This window comes from Blennius ocellaris, assembly GCF_963422515.1.
Source record: "Blennius ocellaris genome assembly, chromosome: 11".
In the NCBI taxonomy this organism is placed as follows: domain Eukaryota; kingdom Metazoa; phylum Chordata; class Actinopteri; order Blenniiformes; family Blenniidae; genus Blennius; species Blennius ocellaris.
The window spans coordinates 8,171,116-8,187,301 of NC_137660.1; the positions used below are offsets into that span (position 1 = coordinate 8,171,116).

Here is a 16,186-nt window from a genome sequence, read left to right on the forward strand (position 1 = left end):
TACAAATAGAATTACTGATGTACATTTAGCAACCAATAATGTTATAGGATATTGTAGTCATTATCATCAGTACATGTAACCAATAATCTGGCAAGTTAGCCACAAAATAACTTGTAAGTATAGTCAATAATGTATTGAATTGGGGTGCGTTTTTTCCTTTTTTTGCAGTTTTGAGGATTCATAAGCAGCAGCTCTCTGTCAATTATAGCTCTAAAAACATATTCTACTATTTCATTACATTCATGGCAAGTTATTATGTTATTGGCTTTGTTATATTATCAGCTGCTACAAATCTGAAAAACAAATGTGTACAATATATAGTGCACATCTGTCATTGCAGTTTCGACATTCACAATATATTTATCTCACAAGAATAATTGCAATATAATATGTTTATATGGACTGTGCATTCATGCGCTGAATAGCAACATATTCAGCCAATCAGATCTAATGAACTGCTATACCTGTGAAAAGCGGATTTTTTAAACTGTACAACTGCATCTGATAACACATATTAAAAAAAAACCAAGCAAAATCAATGCCATTGTTTCTGGTTGAAATTGGATCCAGGAGAAGAAAAATGCACGTTTATTTGGAAGTACAGATCCCAAAGCACACAGACGTTAACATCAAATACCAAAATTTACTGCAAGTCATAGCACTATTGCACAACTCAACAAAAACAGTGGACATTTGGGTAATATTGTGCAGCTGTAATCCTTGTTAACTGCTTTCTGAACAAGTTTAAGATTAGGTTGTTTTGATTGAGCAGTAATTTCATAACATGCCTTTGTAGACTGTGAACAAGATGCAGGCTGCCAGCTACGAATAAACAGTGTGCACACTATTTTGCTGATAATTTCTCATAGTGATCAGTTGTATTATCGTAGTCAGGAACAAGCCTGGGTTCTTATCTCCTCCGTCAAGGGATTTTTTTTTTCCAGAGCTGAAAATAATTAAAGTTGTTTTCGATCAGTTACTTCAGTGATCCATAGAGAACAAATCTCTCACCAGTTCAGGGTGGTGCAAGACACAGACGTCAGGACACACTCACACACTCACGCACACACGCTCATTGACGACAATCCTCATTTGTTTTCAGCAGAAAAATGTTTCTGTTTACTTGCCTGTAGAGCAGGAATAACATCCACTAATCTCACTCAGTCACGTTAGCCGTTTCTCTGCTTGAAGTATTTGAACAAATTTCCCAGATTAGTTTATTTTACAGCAAACTGGTGATTCACTGTGATTCAACGGATTCAAAACAGACGATTACGCCTACCTTCTTGGCAGAATTGGTTCTTCCCCACCTCATTATTCTCCTTGTGGTTACAGCTGAACGCTTTAGCTTCACCAAGCGGAATGGTGTGTGTGCACAGTCAGTTACTCTTTTCTTTGTCTTTCCACAGTCATCAGCTTTTTTTTGGGGGGGGGGGGGTCTGTCTTTCCTTAGTGAAAATTTGATTTGAGTATCATTTAAGCAGCACAATGTTAATTCTGCACTTCATACATGCAGTGAACACATATATACGCTGGAATTCATGGTGTCTATGACAATAAGCTCCTAAATGCTGAAGCACGATGGAAACTTTGAGCTGGAGCCTGATTTTTGAAAGATTTATTCATAAACTAATTGAAAATCACCGACAATACTAGAGAAAACGTATGACACTAAAGTATAGATGACATTAATCACTCAAGAGGACCTGCCTCTCCTCTCTGAGGAAGTATATTTCTTCAGTTTTAGTTGACCAGAAGATCTTATTAGCTTGGGTCTGTTATACTTTATGTTTATGTCTAACATAAATAAAACCACTTTATTTCAATTGTACGAGAGTAGATTGGGTCCCAGGTGACAAGTTAGTCTTTGTCCATGGTCACCTGGCCCGAGAACCACAAGGATGGGGTGCTCTTTAAAACTATCTTCCCTTTGTGAAGCACTAAAGTAAAGTTACCACCAGTAAGTGGTGATTTCAAGCACGTCTCTGGGGTCATCAGAGACGTGCTTCATTTATTCGGTCTCCTCTCAAAGGCTAAACAATGATCATTGGCCTCCCAGAGCTGCTCACCTTTATTCCAGCTCTCACAGCTCCTACACAGCTCAATCCACACAAAACAAACAGTAAACCCGGCTTGTTGTTTTATGACACGTTGACACGCCATAGATCGTACAGCGCCACCAGATGACACTTCTGATTAATACAAAAGTATGAAGTCGAAACGGGTCAAAGGTATGCTTTAAAAAGCCTGAAAAGACAAAAGCAAACGTCTTATGAAAACACAAAAGAACTGAAATGGCCGAGTACTTTTTGTGAACGGCTTCCAGAGTGCAACATTCTTGAAATGCACCACGCTCTGTGTAAACAAGGAAAATGCAGCTTTTTTGAAATGCTTCAACTGCAGATTTACAGTCAGAGTCAATGGTTTTTCTGTGTGAGTCAAGACACGAATAATGAAGGAGTCAATGCGCTGTTGGTTTATTTCACCATCATCTGCATCAGTGGAAACACATTTTTCAGATGCAACAGATACTTAGTTGACTTATATAACAAATAAAATCAGGGTAAAGAAACATTTTTACAGCAAAATGTCGTTGCTTGCATATGTGAGTGGTTGTATTACAAAATAAATCCCATATATAAACCATCCAGATACAAGGCACACACAGTGATTTGCAAGAAAATAAGGAATGATATCATAATATACTGAGGGAGGACGATCGTAGGACATTAGTTGGGTTCGACTACAACTCTCCCCCGACAGCCTCGGCTGCATGACTTCTCAGCCCATTCCAATTGTGTATGAGAAAAATTGTAGTTAAATTTTAGAAGTAAAACAAATGTGCATATTTAGAGGTATCTAAAGCAGAACACAGTGTAGATGTCATGTTGAAAGATTTCTTTCCCGCCTAAAATGTTTCATATAATTACTGTGGCGGACTCCAGCAGTCCTGCGATGGGTATTGCTGTATAGGTCACACACATCATTAAGGAATTCAGACGTCCTGTATTTTAGCTCAGACTGTCCTCTGGTAATTGATACACAAGTAATGTCTTTTTCAGTCGGTCGGCTCGCCAGTCTCAGTATCCTGCCGTCACCTTCCAGATATTTTTCACAAAGTCTCACAGGGGAAAAAGTAAAAAAAAAAAAAAAAAGAATAAGAAAAGAAAACGGGGGTGTGAGTTCTGTGGTTCGCGTTTCAGCAGTGAAGTCATTACATACTGGCAGCCCAGTGCACTTTCACTTTTCACAAGTACGCACACACGCACGCACGCACGCACGCACGCACGCACGCAGGCTGAGGAGACAAAGCAACTTTTATTTCATAAGATGACACTATTTCAGTTTTTGAGGACACTTACCTTGATTTGTTTTAACGGTTTCATAAATTATTTTTGCCAAAAGATAAACTCTTCATTACAAATGAAATGCTACAGGAGCAAGTTTGATTTTGACCTTTAATGTAAAGTGATTTAGAAGTGTTTCTTTTCACTCATTACTGGCACACGCTGACAAAAAAGCAAAGGGGCATATCGGAAATCATGATACAAAAATCCAAATTGTCGAACTAAATTAATTTCATAAAAGTACAAAGATTTACATCTTAATATTTCAGTTAAAAGCAACGCAGTTAATGCGAAGCATCAATTTAAAAAGTGGTTAAATAAGTTATTACACAGGAATTATATACTAAATAGAATAGGACTTGCCTCAACATGCAAACAGAGTTTTGATCATGGATCGTAGAAGTCATATGAGTGATGCATAAAGGCTGACAACTCTGCTTTACTTACATTCTAAATGAGAATTTTTTGGTACATTTTGTCCATTGTGATTGTGAAGTAGCTTCAGTCACAACAATCAAGGTTAATTTGATCCCCACCAGCAATAATTCAGCAGAGGAAGGGACACAGAGAGCAGAGGGAGGATATATCACTTTATCTTTATGAGAAAACTGTCTGTTTAGACATGTTGCTTTGCACTCTTGAGCAGCCGAAAAGAGTCCTTTTCATTCTAGTGACGCCTCCACTCAGGGATTAAACAGGAAGAATGATTTAATTTAACTCTGACTGGTCCCAGATGAGAACCAGTTAAAATTAGACCCACTCTGTGTTACAGTCAGGATCTTTCAAGAATCTGCACTCTGTGGAGAAAAAATACTGCTGATGCTGCTTATTAGAAGCTGAGGGAGGGAGCCAATGTCTTCAATGCAGCACTAAGACATGAGAGCATAACCAAAACACTCTGTTGCTGCAAACAAGTGCCTTGGAGAGGTACTTCTACCATCTGGCTTTTTGTTCTCGATCTAGAACATGGGTCTCCAACTTTTCCCATCAAAAGACGTTTTTGTCACTTTCCTCCAAATGGAATCCTTCTGGAACCACCAAACACGTTTATTCATAAAATATCATGCAGCTTATGAAGTTATTTATGTAGTTTTGCTAAACGTACATTCAAGATTAGAATGAATTTAGCTGCTTTAGCCTTTGTAACTATTTTCAGTGGTTTTTAACCTTTTTGGCCTGTTTTAACTGAGTCAGCTTGTTTAGTTGTTTTAGCCATTTTGACTTTTGACCATTTTTTCCTAATCATGTTGGCCATTGTAGCTATTTCAACCATTGGACTTGTTTTTGCTTCATTCTTGTCGGTTTAAAACATTTTGGCTTCCTTTTCAAACATTTTTTGATTTCAGCCAATTTGGGTTTTTCAACAAATCCTCTGTCCAACACTGTTTTTTGTTGTTGTTTTTTTTTACTATTTTAGAAGTTTGTAGCCTTTTGTAAATAGCAGTTTTAGCATTTTTACCCATTTCAGTCAGGAGAATCTTTTTGGAAATAAGCCAGATTTGCAAATAATTAAAAAAAGAAGATAATAATAGGATGGAAACGGTTTAGAGAGTGAATACAGAGAAACAAAAGAGCCACGTGTTGCACGAGCACCGCAGGCTGCAGACCCCTGAGCAAGAAGATACAGGAAGATTTAGGAATGATGTAGGGAGGGAAAAGGTTTGGCCCGCGGTGACCTCAGACAGCACAGTGAGAATGAGCCCTTTAACAGATGTGTGAGCTCAGTTACCCACAAGAAGCCGGTTAATCTGATCTCCTCTCGTTGTGTCTAATAAATCTGCTTCCAGCCATCTATTTTCTATGCCTGCTTTTTGTATTGTTCACTCCATTATGCGCAAAATGATTTATTGAGGAAATAAATGAACGTTTGGAACCAGAGAAACAAAGATTTGAAGACGATGACTAATTTCAAAGTTGACTCAACTGCAATTTGAATTTGGCTCGTCTAGCAAAAAGAAAAAATGCTGTCTGACGGCTCTGGAGATAAACAGCGGCTTGGACATTAATAATCAGACTAATATTTGTATTGGCCTTGTGTGACGTTTCCATGATAAGCCGACTTATAACACGCAGCCCCAACCCAGACGCTCGGGAGTCGCATACCGAAGGAAAGAAACCAATCGACTTGTCTTGTTGATGTTACAACCTTTCGAATGTCATTGAGAGTGCTCCATCAATCACGACACCTACCATCTCGTACGCTATACGTGCACATACATGCCTGCATACATACGTTAGAAATATTGTTATTGTGTTTGTCCACTTCGGCTTCTACTGTCAGACGGTGTCTGATCCTTTCACTGTAAATCTGAGTGGAGATACAAATGAAGGCTACTTGGATGTCTAAACATCAAATGAACTGTGAGGACAGTTTAGAGGCTTATGAAGCTAAATGGGCTTCTTTGTATCTGGACTCATAACCTTGGGGTGTATAATCTCTCTCTCTACATGGACAAAGACACTCAGGCACGAAATGTTGAAGAGTGAAGGAGAATCATCACCAGAATGCAAACTCCCACATAACATGAATGAAAAAAACGTACAACGCTGATATAAAGCCCACTGGTCGTGGTCCTTTTAGGCCACCATACCATTAAACCTGGTTGTGATCACTGTTGCTTTTAGATACATTTGTAAAGAGGCTGGATCACATCAATAAGATCTGATGTAAATATTGATGTTTATTACTATTTATAGGCCTTATCATATAGAGTCAGACTTTGTTCATGAATGAGATTGTAAGTGGTAGATGTAAAATACAGTACGGGAATAAACAAATCTGTGGTTCACTGTGGGTTTTCCATCACATGCTGGCTGCTAAGATCGTGACTCAGGTATTTAATTGCATTCAGTCCTTTCCTTTCTGTCCTTGCCCTGCTTTGTCTGGCCTTGCCTTTCCACCTCAGTGAAGCCCATGAATCTGTCACTTGTGAAACACTGCAGTAGCCGATCTGCTCGGGCAAGATAAACAAACCAGGCGACTTCTCAGACCACTGACCATGGATCAGGGGGGGGGGGGTGGTTTGAGGAAAAGTGAGACAAATTCTCATTTTTTCTTCAGTTCTTTTGTGTGTTTGGTTGCTTTCACCATTTGGTGCCAGGTTCGAGAGCACATTTTGCTGCAAGGGGGGAGTTTTACATCAATGGAACAAAAGCAGCCTCACATTTTAGCATGTTGCATGCAGGTTTCCACTCTGTCCCAAACCACTTTCAGCGAATATCAAGCGCCTTTTGTTGGGAGACTTTGCATCTCTCCCCCTCGCCACACACACAGATAGTGAGTGTCTTTATGTCCCGCAGACGTGCTGTCTTCTGGTCCACACTCTCCCCTCATGTGGAAAACGGAACACATGAATGTAGGTCAGCGCCACAGACTGGAGTCCGCACGCCTCCTCTAAGAGCTGTTCATGCTTTCCCAGCCCTGTGCCAGGAATTCCATACCAAACGCAGCGTAGCATGACCTCACAGATACACTTACTGGACAAGACCTTGGGCGAACACCGAACCCCCCCCCCCGACAAGATCGGCCCTCAACCCAGTTAGGTATTACAAGATTTTAGCGGGGAATCTCATGGGAAATGCCGCATGGCGCCGTGCCACCGCCATGTTGTGCCAAGTGACTTCATAGCAGTCTGGGCGATTGCGGTTCCAACTTGTCTCCATCGCGCGGAATCTAGACGCTTGGTATGCGGCGGAACGAGACGCGATTGTGCGGTAGCTGCTCTACCTATAAAGAGTACGGATTACAGCAGTTTAATGTCTGGAGGGAACGTTACAATGTCGGCGTTAAAAGCCAGCGAGGAGCCGAGCATCACCGTAGTGCTGCAGCTTTTTTCATGTCGAACCACCCAAAGACCAATAAAGAAATCTCAGCTTTCTATTTTTTTTTTTTTTTTTACTCTGTATTAAACTTTTATCGCAGCTTGTGTTTTGTGGTTATCTTTTTGTATTTGTTGGCAGTGCAGTCATGTTGGTATTAACCCTTTGTTACCAAACAAGCTCCCCTCCGGTCTTTAAAACTCACAAAGTTAAATGACAGTTTCACTCACACATTTTGCACGACACTAGTATGATGACATCTCGTGACATCTTTATCCTACTTAGTGGCCTTTATTAATCACAAGTTGTTAGTTTTGTGTTTTAGGCCTGAATTTGAAAAGGTCTTGAAGCATTCTTCAGCAACAACCCAGTGAGGAAAGTTTCCATTTCTAAATATTTCTACAAATGGTGAATGGAGTTTAATTGTGCAGCAGTTATCCACTGATTGTGTAGCTCCCAAATATAAGCTAGATTAATAAAGTGTCATTTGATGAGCAGTAAGCTGTTGTTTTCACACTTTGGTGATCCGAATCATTAAAATGGAGGTGCTGGGAATTGTGTTTATGGCATTCACGCTGTCATAAAAGGACATTTATTGATTTTTTAGCAGCTAAGAGTCGGTCTTCATTGTGGATAATCCCAACCGCTTTCACTGGTTTCAGCTGGAAGTATATTTCGGCTCATAAATCCTCTGATCCCAGGGTAGCGTACAGGCAAATCTTGTACATATGCTCTGGTCTTCTTCAAAGCTTGGTGTGTATTTTTGATATGGTTCCAGTCTTGCTGGATAACAGATGGCAGCTGACAGAATTGGTGTGTGAGTGGGACTAACAATGTGAAGCACTGTTAGACCGCTGAAACAATTCAAACAATGGATGAAACCCCTTTTGTGTCACTGATAACAGTGACACAATATTTGATTAACGACTTTGGGGTTGCTGCTGTTTTTGTGGGATTTGTAAACGTTACACTGATGACAAACATGATACATTAGAGGTACTGTAAATTACGAAGTACGTCAGTTTTATCATGTCCAATTCATCTCATTGGTGTACTTTTCTACCACATTATGTTAACACACAGTAGTAGTCAGAGGTTTAAAGGATGTTCCAAGAAAAGTGGCCAATAATTTCTTTTTCCAGAAATTCAATAAACAGTATTTAACATAACTATTTAACAGATTAGCTACATATGACAAATAGTATGATGTTTTTTTGCTACTGTCTTTGTGAAGCCACACATCTCAACAAAACAGATGTAGAGTTATGACATTTATTTGATAGTTTTAGGTCTGATCTGATGGTAATGTGAATCATTGAGCTCAACTGGGTTTTACGCCGAAAGTCGGGACATGTAGACTATTCGAATGATTACCATGAAGAAGAGGGATTATTTATTTATTTAGATTTTTTTAATAATGGAGGCAATGACAGTTGTGCTTGAGTTGTGGAAATAAAAAAAATAGGGAGACCTCCAAAGTTAAAGCCTTTCTTTGTGCTATTCATGAGTGAAATGAAACAAACTTACATGCTGTTCATAGTTGATCATTTCACATGATGGTGAAGGCCAAGAAGTCACTTATATTAGTGAAATGTATATATTTACAATGTATGCTTAGCCTTTTTGACATGAATACATCAATGGTTCACTCTAAATTAAGTTCAATAAAATTTTACAGGATCCATTTTGGTGAAAACCACCAGCTATCAATCAAGAATGTCCTGTTCTACAATGTTGGATAAGAAAAACAGCGGATTTAAATTTGAGCGTTGATGAAACACACTTTACCTTGATTTGAAGCACACGCCTGATTCTTACAATATAACCTGGGACAGGCTCAGTGTGGACCAATCTGTAGCACAAACGTGTGAAACCTTTAAATATTAGAACGTGAAAGGAAAAATGATCTGATTTATCATTCATTAACTTATTTTGCATTTTCAACCACCTTTAATGTTAAACACGGCTTGGTGTTTTTCAACAGCACAACAAACGTATGTGTAGTTATACCATTATGCATGAGACACAATGTGTAGTGATTTTTAAATTTTTTAATTATTTGAGTAGAAGCAGAAACTGGGTTTTTAGCTTTTTAACTCCGGGATCTCAAACTGAAATGATTCGAAGTCCCACTGTTGGCATAGTCGCCTCACTAGATGATCACTTCACAAAAACATGCGCGTTTATTACTCTAAACACCTTCTTTCACTTCAGATTTTGTATTATAATAATACAAAACTTCAATCAGTATTTGCAGATCTTTTTTCATTATTCTTAAATATATACAATAATTGCAGCCTCTCAGTGAACTAAGGAATTACAGCATTTATCCTCTTATTTTCTTTACATCTGACAGTATAAAATATATACACGTTGGTTTTTGAATGCTCATGTAAACAGTTTTGAAACCACATGTTTTTTTTCATTCTGAGGGGGAAAACTAAATTAAAAAAGTAAACCACTTGCATTATATTATCCATCAGACAGAAGTAGGAAATGTATTTAACCCAGTGTGACCTTCTGTGACCTCAGGTGCCTTCGCCAAGGTGAAAGAGAGCCAGAGGATGAGCGACGAGGGGAAGATGGACCAGGACGAGGCGGACGGCATCCGGAAACGCTGCCGGACTGTGGGCTTCGCCCTCCAGGCCGAAATGAGCCACTTCCACCAGCAGCGAGAAGTGGACTTCAAAGACATGATGCAGGACTACCTCAGGGAGCAGATCGCGTTCTACCAGCGAGTTGTCCAGCAACTGGAGCGCACCCTGCGCATGTACGACTGCCTGTAGACACGCAGGGAGGCTTTCTGGGTCCAGATGCCATAACAAAAACAAAAAGCACCGGAAAGGAAGAAGAGGGAGAGTAAAGCCTTGAAAGTTTTAGCTGACAGGTGAATGGAGGAGGAGTTACTGGAAGAACAAAATAAAACATGCACAGCCAGCCTGTCTTACACTTTGATGGATTCAAAGTTTGTTTTTAAAGACCTACTGTATCTTTTCTTTCTGAAATACACATCACACAGGCAAAGTCATAGTGTATTGCCTATTTTGACCTAACTTAAGGTGTTTATACGGTGAAAATAAGAGAATAGGTTTGTAATTCCTAGCAGATCATTAGTGTCGAAGCCATGAAACGGGTTCTGGTTTAAAGATTGTCCCCTTCTCTCTCTACATCCTGCACTTTGGCTTCTCTCGCGCAAGATCCTCGTTTATTTATCAGCATTTAATCTAAATCACTGGTCATGTCAAAGCAATCAGGCCTAAGAAGTGTCACCATCGTCTCGCTAAGTGCTCGTCCAGCTCAGGTTCACTTTGTTAACTTTATTCTCGAGTATCATCAGTCACAGATGCCTGTCTTAACTTTGCACAGGGTCAAAGACTTACCGAAACCTTGTACTCAAAGCTTAGTGAGTTTTTTTTTTTCTTGTTCTTGCATCACTCGCCTTGAAGGACCTGATGCAATATTTCCCGGTGGGAGGAGGTTTTTTTTTTCTTGTTCACGCCTGCAGCATTCATCATGTTTCTTAAGGGGAAATGTTTGGAATGAAAAGTGTTTTGAGACAAATTTGCACACATTTAAAAAAAAAAAGAAAAATACTATTAAGTCATTGTAGCTTGTGGGTTTGTTTATTGTTGTGTGGATGATCGAGTGGAATGTAATCCTAAACTAATTTTTATCATGGCAGACAAAGACTTTATGTAGCAGAGGGTTAATTTGTCTCTAATGTGTTCAAATGTGCATCTGATTTGAGTTTGTCCAACACTAAATCTTGCTATAGCTGTAAATCATCATGAAATGCAGCTATTTCTTTGTTTCTTTTTTCTTTTCTTTTTTTACATGGGTTCATTGAATATGATGATATTTAGCTGAAATAAATGGGGCACAGCATGGAGCCTGGTCCTGCTGCTAACCTGCTGGCTGGTTTCTTACGTTATATAAGACAATAACATTTTCAAGAAATTATGAAAAGGTTTTACAGTGTTTTGGGGTTCAGTTTACATGACAATGGTGGTCAGAGCCACTGAAAATGTACCTTTTTGGAAACGGCTCTCAAGGTGAGACTTTTTGAAAATGCTTCAACTCCATCTCCATGTAAACGGGGAAAAACACAATTTCTTTCTGAAACACTGCTACTGCGCCTGTGCACCACCGCCGAAATAAATATTTCTTCTGCACATAAGCGAGAAGATGGACAGTAAGAACAACGGCGGCCTCCTGAGTGTCATCACTTCCACGCCATATTCTCCTGCGACTTGGTAGTTTTCTAGTCGACAGTCACCTGGAATTGCGAACCAACTTCGTCGTCATCCCTTACGAATGTCCGTGTGCTGTCCAGCTTTATACATATAGTTTATTGCATATTGTCCTTTCCTGCATGTGTGTGGGGGTTCAATACAAAAACAAACAACAGCACCCACTAGTGGCCCAACATGAAAACGACATAGTTTTCAGCATCTCAGCGGTTTCCATATAAACGGACGTTGCTTTCAAAATGTTGCCGTGTGAACATGAAACTTTTCTGAGACAAAAACATAAAAACAATGGAGTTTCACTTGAAACCTTGTCTTGTAAACAAGACCTGAATCCACTTAACCAGTCAATTGCTCCTCATAAGTTGGAATGCTTCAGTTCGACAAAATAATAAAATCAGGTGTTGATTAAAGCCACGTCACCAGCAGGCCTGGGAAAAAGAAAACAAACCCTCAAACAAATGTAATTCATTTATAAATCTATGAAAAGTCAGGCCACCAACTCTCAGTGAAATTAACACGGTTAACAAAACTATTTAAACTCACATTTTCCTCATGTTGAACTGTCGGTGTTGGCTAAATTTTGGACCTTCTCTTGATATGCGTTTCTCTGAAGCCCTGCAACCATTGGACCAGTAACACTGCTTTGGTACTCAAGCTTACTTTATTTTTGACGTCTTTTTTTTACACTTGGATCACATTCAGTTCTAGAGTGTGTGTTTGAATAATATGAATATGTTTCAAACAAGTTGTTCCTTTTTTTTTTTTTTACTAGATTTCTTAAAAATAAATACATAGATCAAGAAGAACAGGACGTGCTGGGAAACATCTGTCAACCCTTCTGTTTTCTAATGAATAGCACCCAGCTTCTGATTAAAAAAAAGAACAATGGTTTCAGACCATAGAAGACCGATTCAATTTTTTTTTTTAATTGCAACAAAGCTAGACTAGCTGTTTTTAGCTCAGCTTAACTGATTTACTCATCAGAAAAGAGATTGATCCTATCTAATCAATCTCAAAAAGGCTGTTGAATGTAGTCCAGAGGCTGGAAGGATGAGAGTAAGAAGAAACTATTGGAGCAGCGTTCGTTACTCATCTGGTTTAACGAGAGAAAGATTTCATGGCAACTTGTGGTTTAGACGAGACTATCTTTAGAGGTTTATGTGGAAGCTGCATTACACTTCTAAGAATAAATGTTGTGAATTGTGTGGTTCTTTTTTTGTTTTTTTGCTTAAACCAGCAGTTATTAAAGTGTAGGAGGATGAGTTTAGCTGAACCTTTTTGAAGTCGATGCAACTCTCCACCGAGTTAGATTGAAAGTGCCGGATTTTTTAATCTTTTCCATATTATAAGAGATCAGTAAAAATGAGTAAACTGTTGCGTTTATACGACAACGTTTTCAACTGAAAATGGAAAACTTTCGTCGCATTTTGGCCTAACGTTTACACGACAATGGTGCTTGACGAAAACGTCCCGTCTCCATGGAAACATGGCAAAACGCAGCTTTTCTGAAACGCTGTGACTGCACTTGTGCAGTAAATAGTTCTTCTGCTCATGCATAGATGGACAATAAAAGCTTTTGCCCCCAGAGTGTCATGACTCCCAGTCCTCCTCCTGGAACTTGGTAGATTTATAATTGACAAAGCAGCATACAAAGGTCACGTTCACGCGACAATGTTTTCAAATGAAAACAGAAAGAAATTGTTGTGCTTTGGGTGCTCAAAGCCACTGAAATTAAATTTTTTGAAAACAGCTTCCGAGGTAAAACTTGATTGTCGGTCCATACGAAAGTCCATGTGCTCACTATTGTTAGTGTTTATAGAGTATTGTTGTCGGCACTGTGTGGTTTCAGTACAAAAACAAACAACAGCGCCAACTCAAGGCCAAACATGATCACTACTTTAATTTTAAAGGTTTCTGTCTCTTCCATGTGAATGGACATCCTTTTCAAAGCACTGGAGTGTAAATGCAAGATTTCTCTGAAACAAAAACAAAAACGATGCATTTTGACTTGAAACATTGTGTAAACGGAGGCAGAGTTTGTCACTAGCATGCATATGGTATGATTTTAATGCATTTTTGTCACAGCTACAACAAATGTAATCATAACAATGTATACTTGATGGCATTATTCATAATTTTACCCTCCAAATATTTGTTTTTGGATCCCTTCTCAGAGATCAGTGGGAGGGAATCCTGCTGGGAAAAGGCATCGCCCTGACCCACACACTTTGAGAACCTCCGGTTTAAACCACCCTTCTCATGATTTCTTCCACAGGATAGATCTGATCTGTTTGTAGTGGTGGAAGTCAGACTTATAAAATTGCTGACTCAGCATGCGTGTGTGTGTGCGTGTGTGTGTGTGTGTGTGTGTGTGTGTGTGTGTCTGGTACTGTTCAGTCCACATCTGCAGCTTTTAACTCTGATTTACAAAAAAAAGTGTTTTTATTTGTTTTTATTTTTCTTAATCTTTGCTTTTAAACCTTTGTTTTGGTTGAGATTATTAAATTTTTTTTTAATAACCGTCATAAACTGAAAACTCATTGCTTTTTCCCCTCACAAGACCAAAGAAGTGTCAGATTTTCTCTGCTCAGTTTGGTTGTGAAATTAAACGTGTTCTCTGGTTTTGTAATTGAATCTTTCTCTGCACCGAGGAAAATGTGAAGAAAGCATTTGGAGGGACTCTAAAGAAAGAAAAACATTCCACAAAGAAACTATCACGGACACCAAAGGCAAAGACTTTTATTTTTTCTGGGCAGGAGGGAGCATGAGAAAGGCTCTCAAGGTGCAAAGGAAAGAGTGAAAATCCATTCAACGCTTGAATGGATTTGTTTTTTGGGGTTTTTTTCCCCCTCATGATGAGTTGAATGCCAGGCATTTCACACAGGTGACTGCTTCTTAACATGGACGTGTGACTTGGAGAGTTGCAGGAGCTCTTTGCTTTCTCTTCTGTCTCTCAACAGATTTTCAGTAAGTCATATGTCACTTGATTTAAGGGAAGGGGACACACAAATCTCAATAAAACATAATGATGGTGATCGTTCTCTGTGGCTGTCCTTCTTTTTAATCATTATTTCAGGCTGAATACACATGCTGTTCCACTTCATTTCTTCTTTATTACATTTCTATGTTATTACTAGTAACTGAATATTTGGTAAGCCATTATAGATGAGTTGTACAATCAGTTAAAATGACAAAAAAACAACAGTATTGTGTATTTATGCTTTTCTTTAAAAACAGTTCAGGGTTGCAGAGAGCTGGAGCTGATCAGCTGACAGTGAATGCAGGTTAAGCCTAAAGAACTTTGTAGAATTCATGCAATATTGCTCGATTACAACCTTGAGATCACAAGAACGTGTCTCATTCTCTTAAGATGCCACATTATTTTGTGGGGTTGGCCCATTATTGTCAAATGCTGAACTGATAATTCAAGGATCTGCCTCTTAGATTTGAGATAATAGCTTATTCTGAAATACTAAGTCAAAGTTTTAAGGCTAACAGGTTGCTTTCAAAAAGTTTCCAATTGTTTTGAGTTAGTTCCACATTTGGAGATTCAATGGTTTTAAGATGTTTTAGCTGTTATTATCTGCTCTTCCTTGCACATTGTAGCTTCTTGCAGTGCTAAATAATGCCTTTTGAGAGGCTGACACATTATTCTACAATAAGTTATTGTTTTTTTTTCTCACACACAAACTCCAACTTTTCAGATCTTACATTAGAATATAAACTTGTAAGACAGTTGTTGACATGCTGATTAGAAAAGGCCTCCATGTGGATCTTTCCTGTCTGTCCACACTCATTATGTTCGGGTCTTCGTGATAACAGGATGTGATGATGACACACCAAACAGTTGGAGTCCAGTGTAACCAAAACAAGTCCAATCAGGAGCCGTGCTTGAGTAAACATCCTGACACAGTGATGTTAGAACAAAATAAATGTGATCTAGAGAAAAATGCACCCATCCTGCCAGAATGTCTGAAAACAGTGGCATTTTTCGGATCAGGTTGAAATGTGTTTGTCTATTATCTTGTTTTGTAATGCACGTCAAATCTCATTTCACAGTGGCTTCATGGGAGGGTCAATCTTTTAGCTTACAATGATGTTTTCCTTTGGAGATTCTCATACAATTTGGTGTTGCTTGGTAGGCTACTGTGTGAAAGTTGATTTTCATCTTTAATTACATCGGGGAAACGTCCGGAAACGAGATAGACTTGCAAATCTTTGCATGCTGAGGAGCAAAACAAAGATATATCATGAAGAAAGTCCAAACAGGGTTCATTCATGCAGCAGTAGCTACATACACGGCTATTTGGATTAACTTTACACACCTTCTGATATTTAGTCTTCATCCAAAAACATTTTATAGAAAGTTTCCCTCAACTCCCCCTGCTGCGTATATCCCTTTGGAGACGGCTCATAAACGTCCAGCCATAGCCTGCAGGATTACCGCAATAGGTTGAAGTGAGACCTGGTCTTTTCTCTTTAACGTGCTCCAGATGTTTTGGAAGCAAACATTTCATTTAGACAGCTCGAATCAACAGCCAAGACGCAAGAGGTGTTGGCGTTGATCTGAATGATGTTGTAACTCGGTAACAGGTGTCTTAATGACACTGTTTGTAACATTCAAGCTACCGTCTCTTCTGAGTGGAGCTCGATGACTGTCCAGCAGAACGTATTACCGTGAGCCGACATGTTACAGTTTGTTTAAAAAGAAAAAAGAAAAAAGAGGTCCAGATGTTTCTGTTTGAACCTAATGCCTGGGTCTGACGCTAA

General features: G+C 39.0%; 1 protein-coding gene across 1 annotated transcript in view; it reads left to right on the forward strand.

Annotated features, from left to right (window-relative positions):
* Positions 1-14,451, forward strand: part of snx33 (sorting nexin 33) — a 29,930-nt gene extending 15,479 nt beyond the window's left edge. Inside the window, exon 2 of the mRNA XM_080504449.1 lies at positions 9,699-14,451. Within this exon, the coding sequence (XP_080360575.1) occupies positions 9,699-9,952 (254 nt within the window). The 3' untranslated portion in view covers positions 9,953-14,451. The remainder of the gene's footprint in view (positions 1-9,698) is intronic.
* The last annotated feature ends 1,735 nt before the right edge of the window (positions 14,452-16,186 follow it).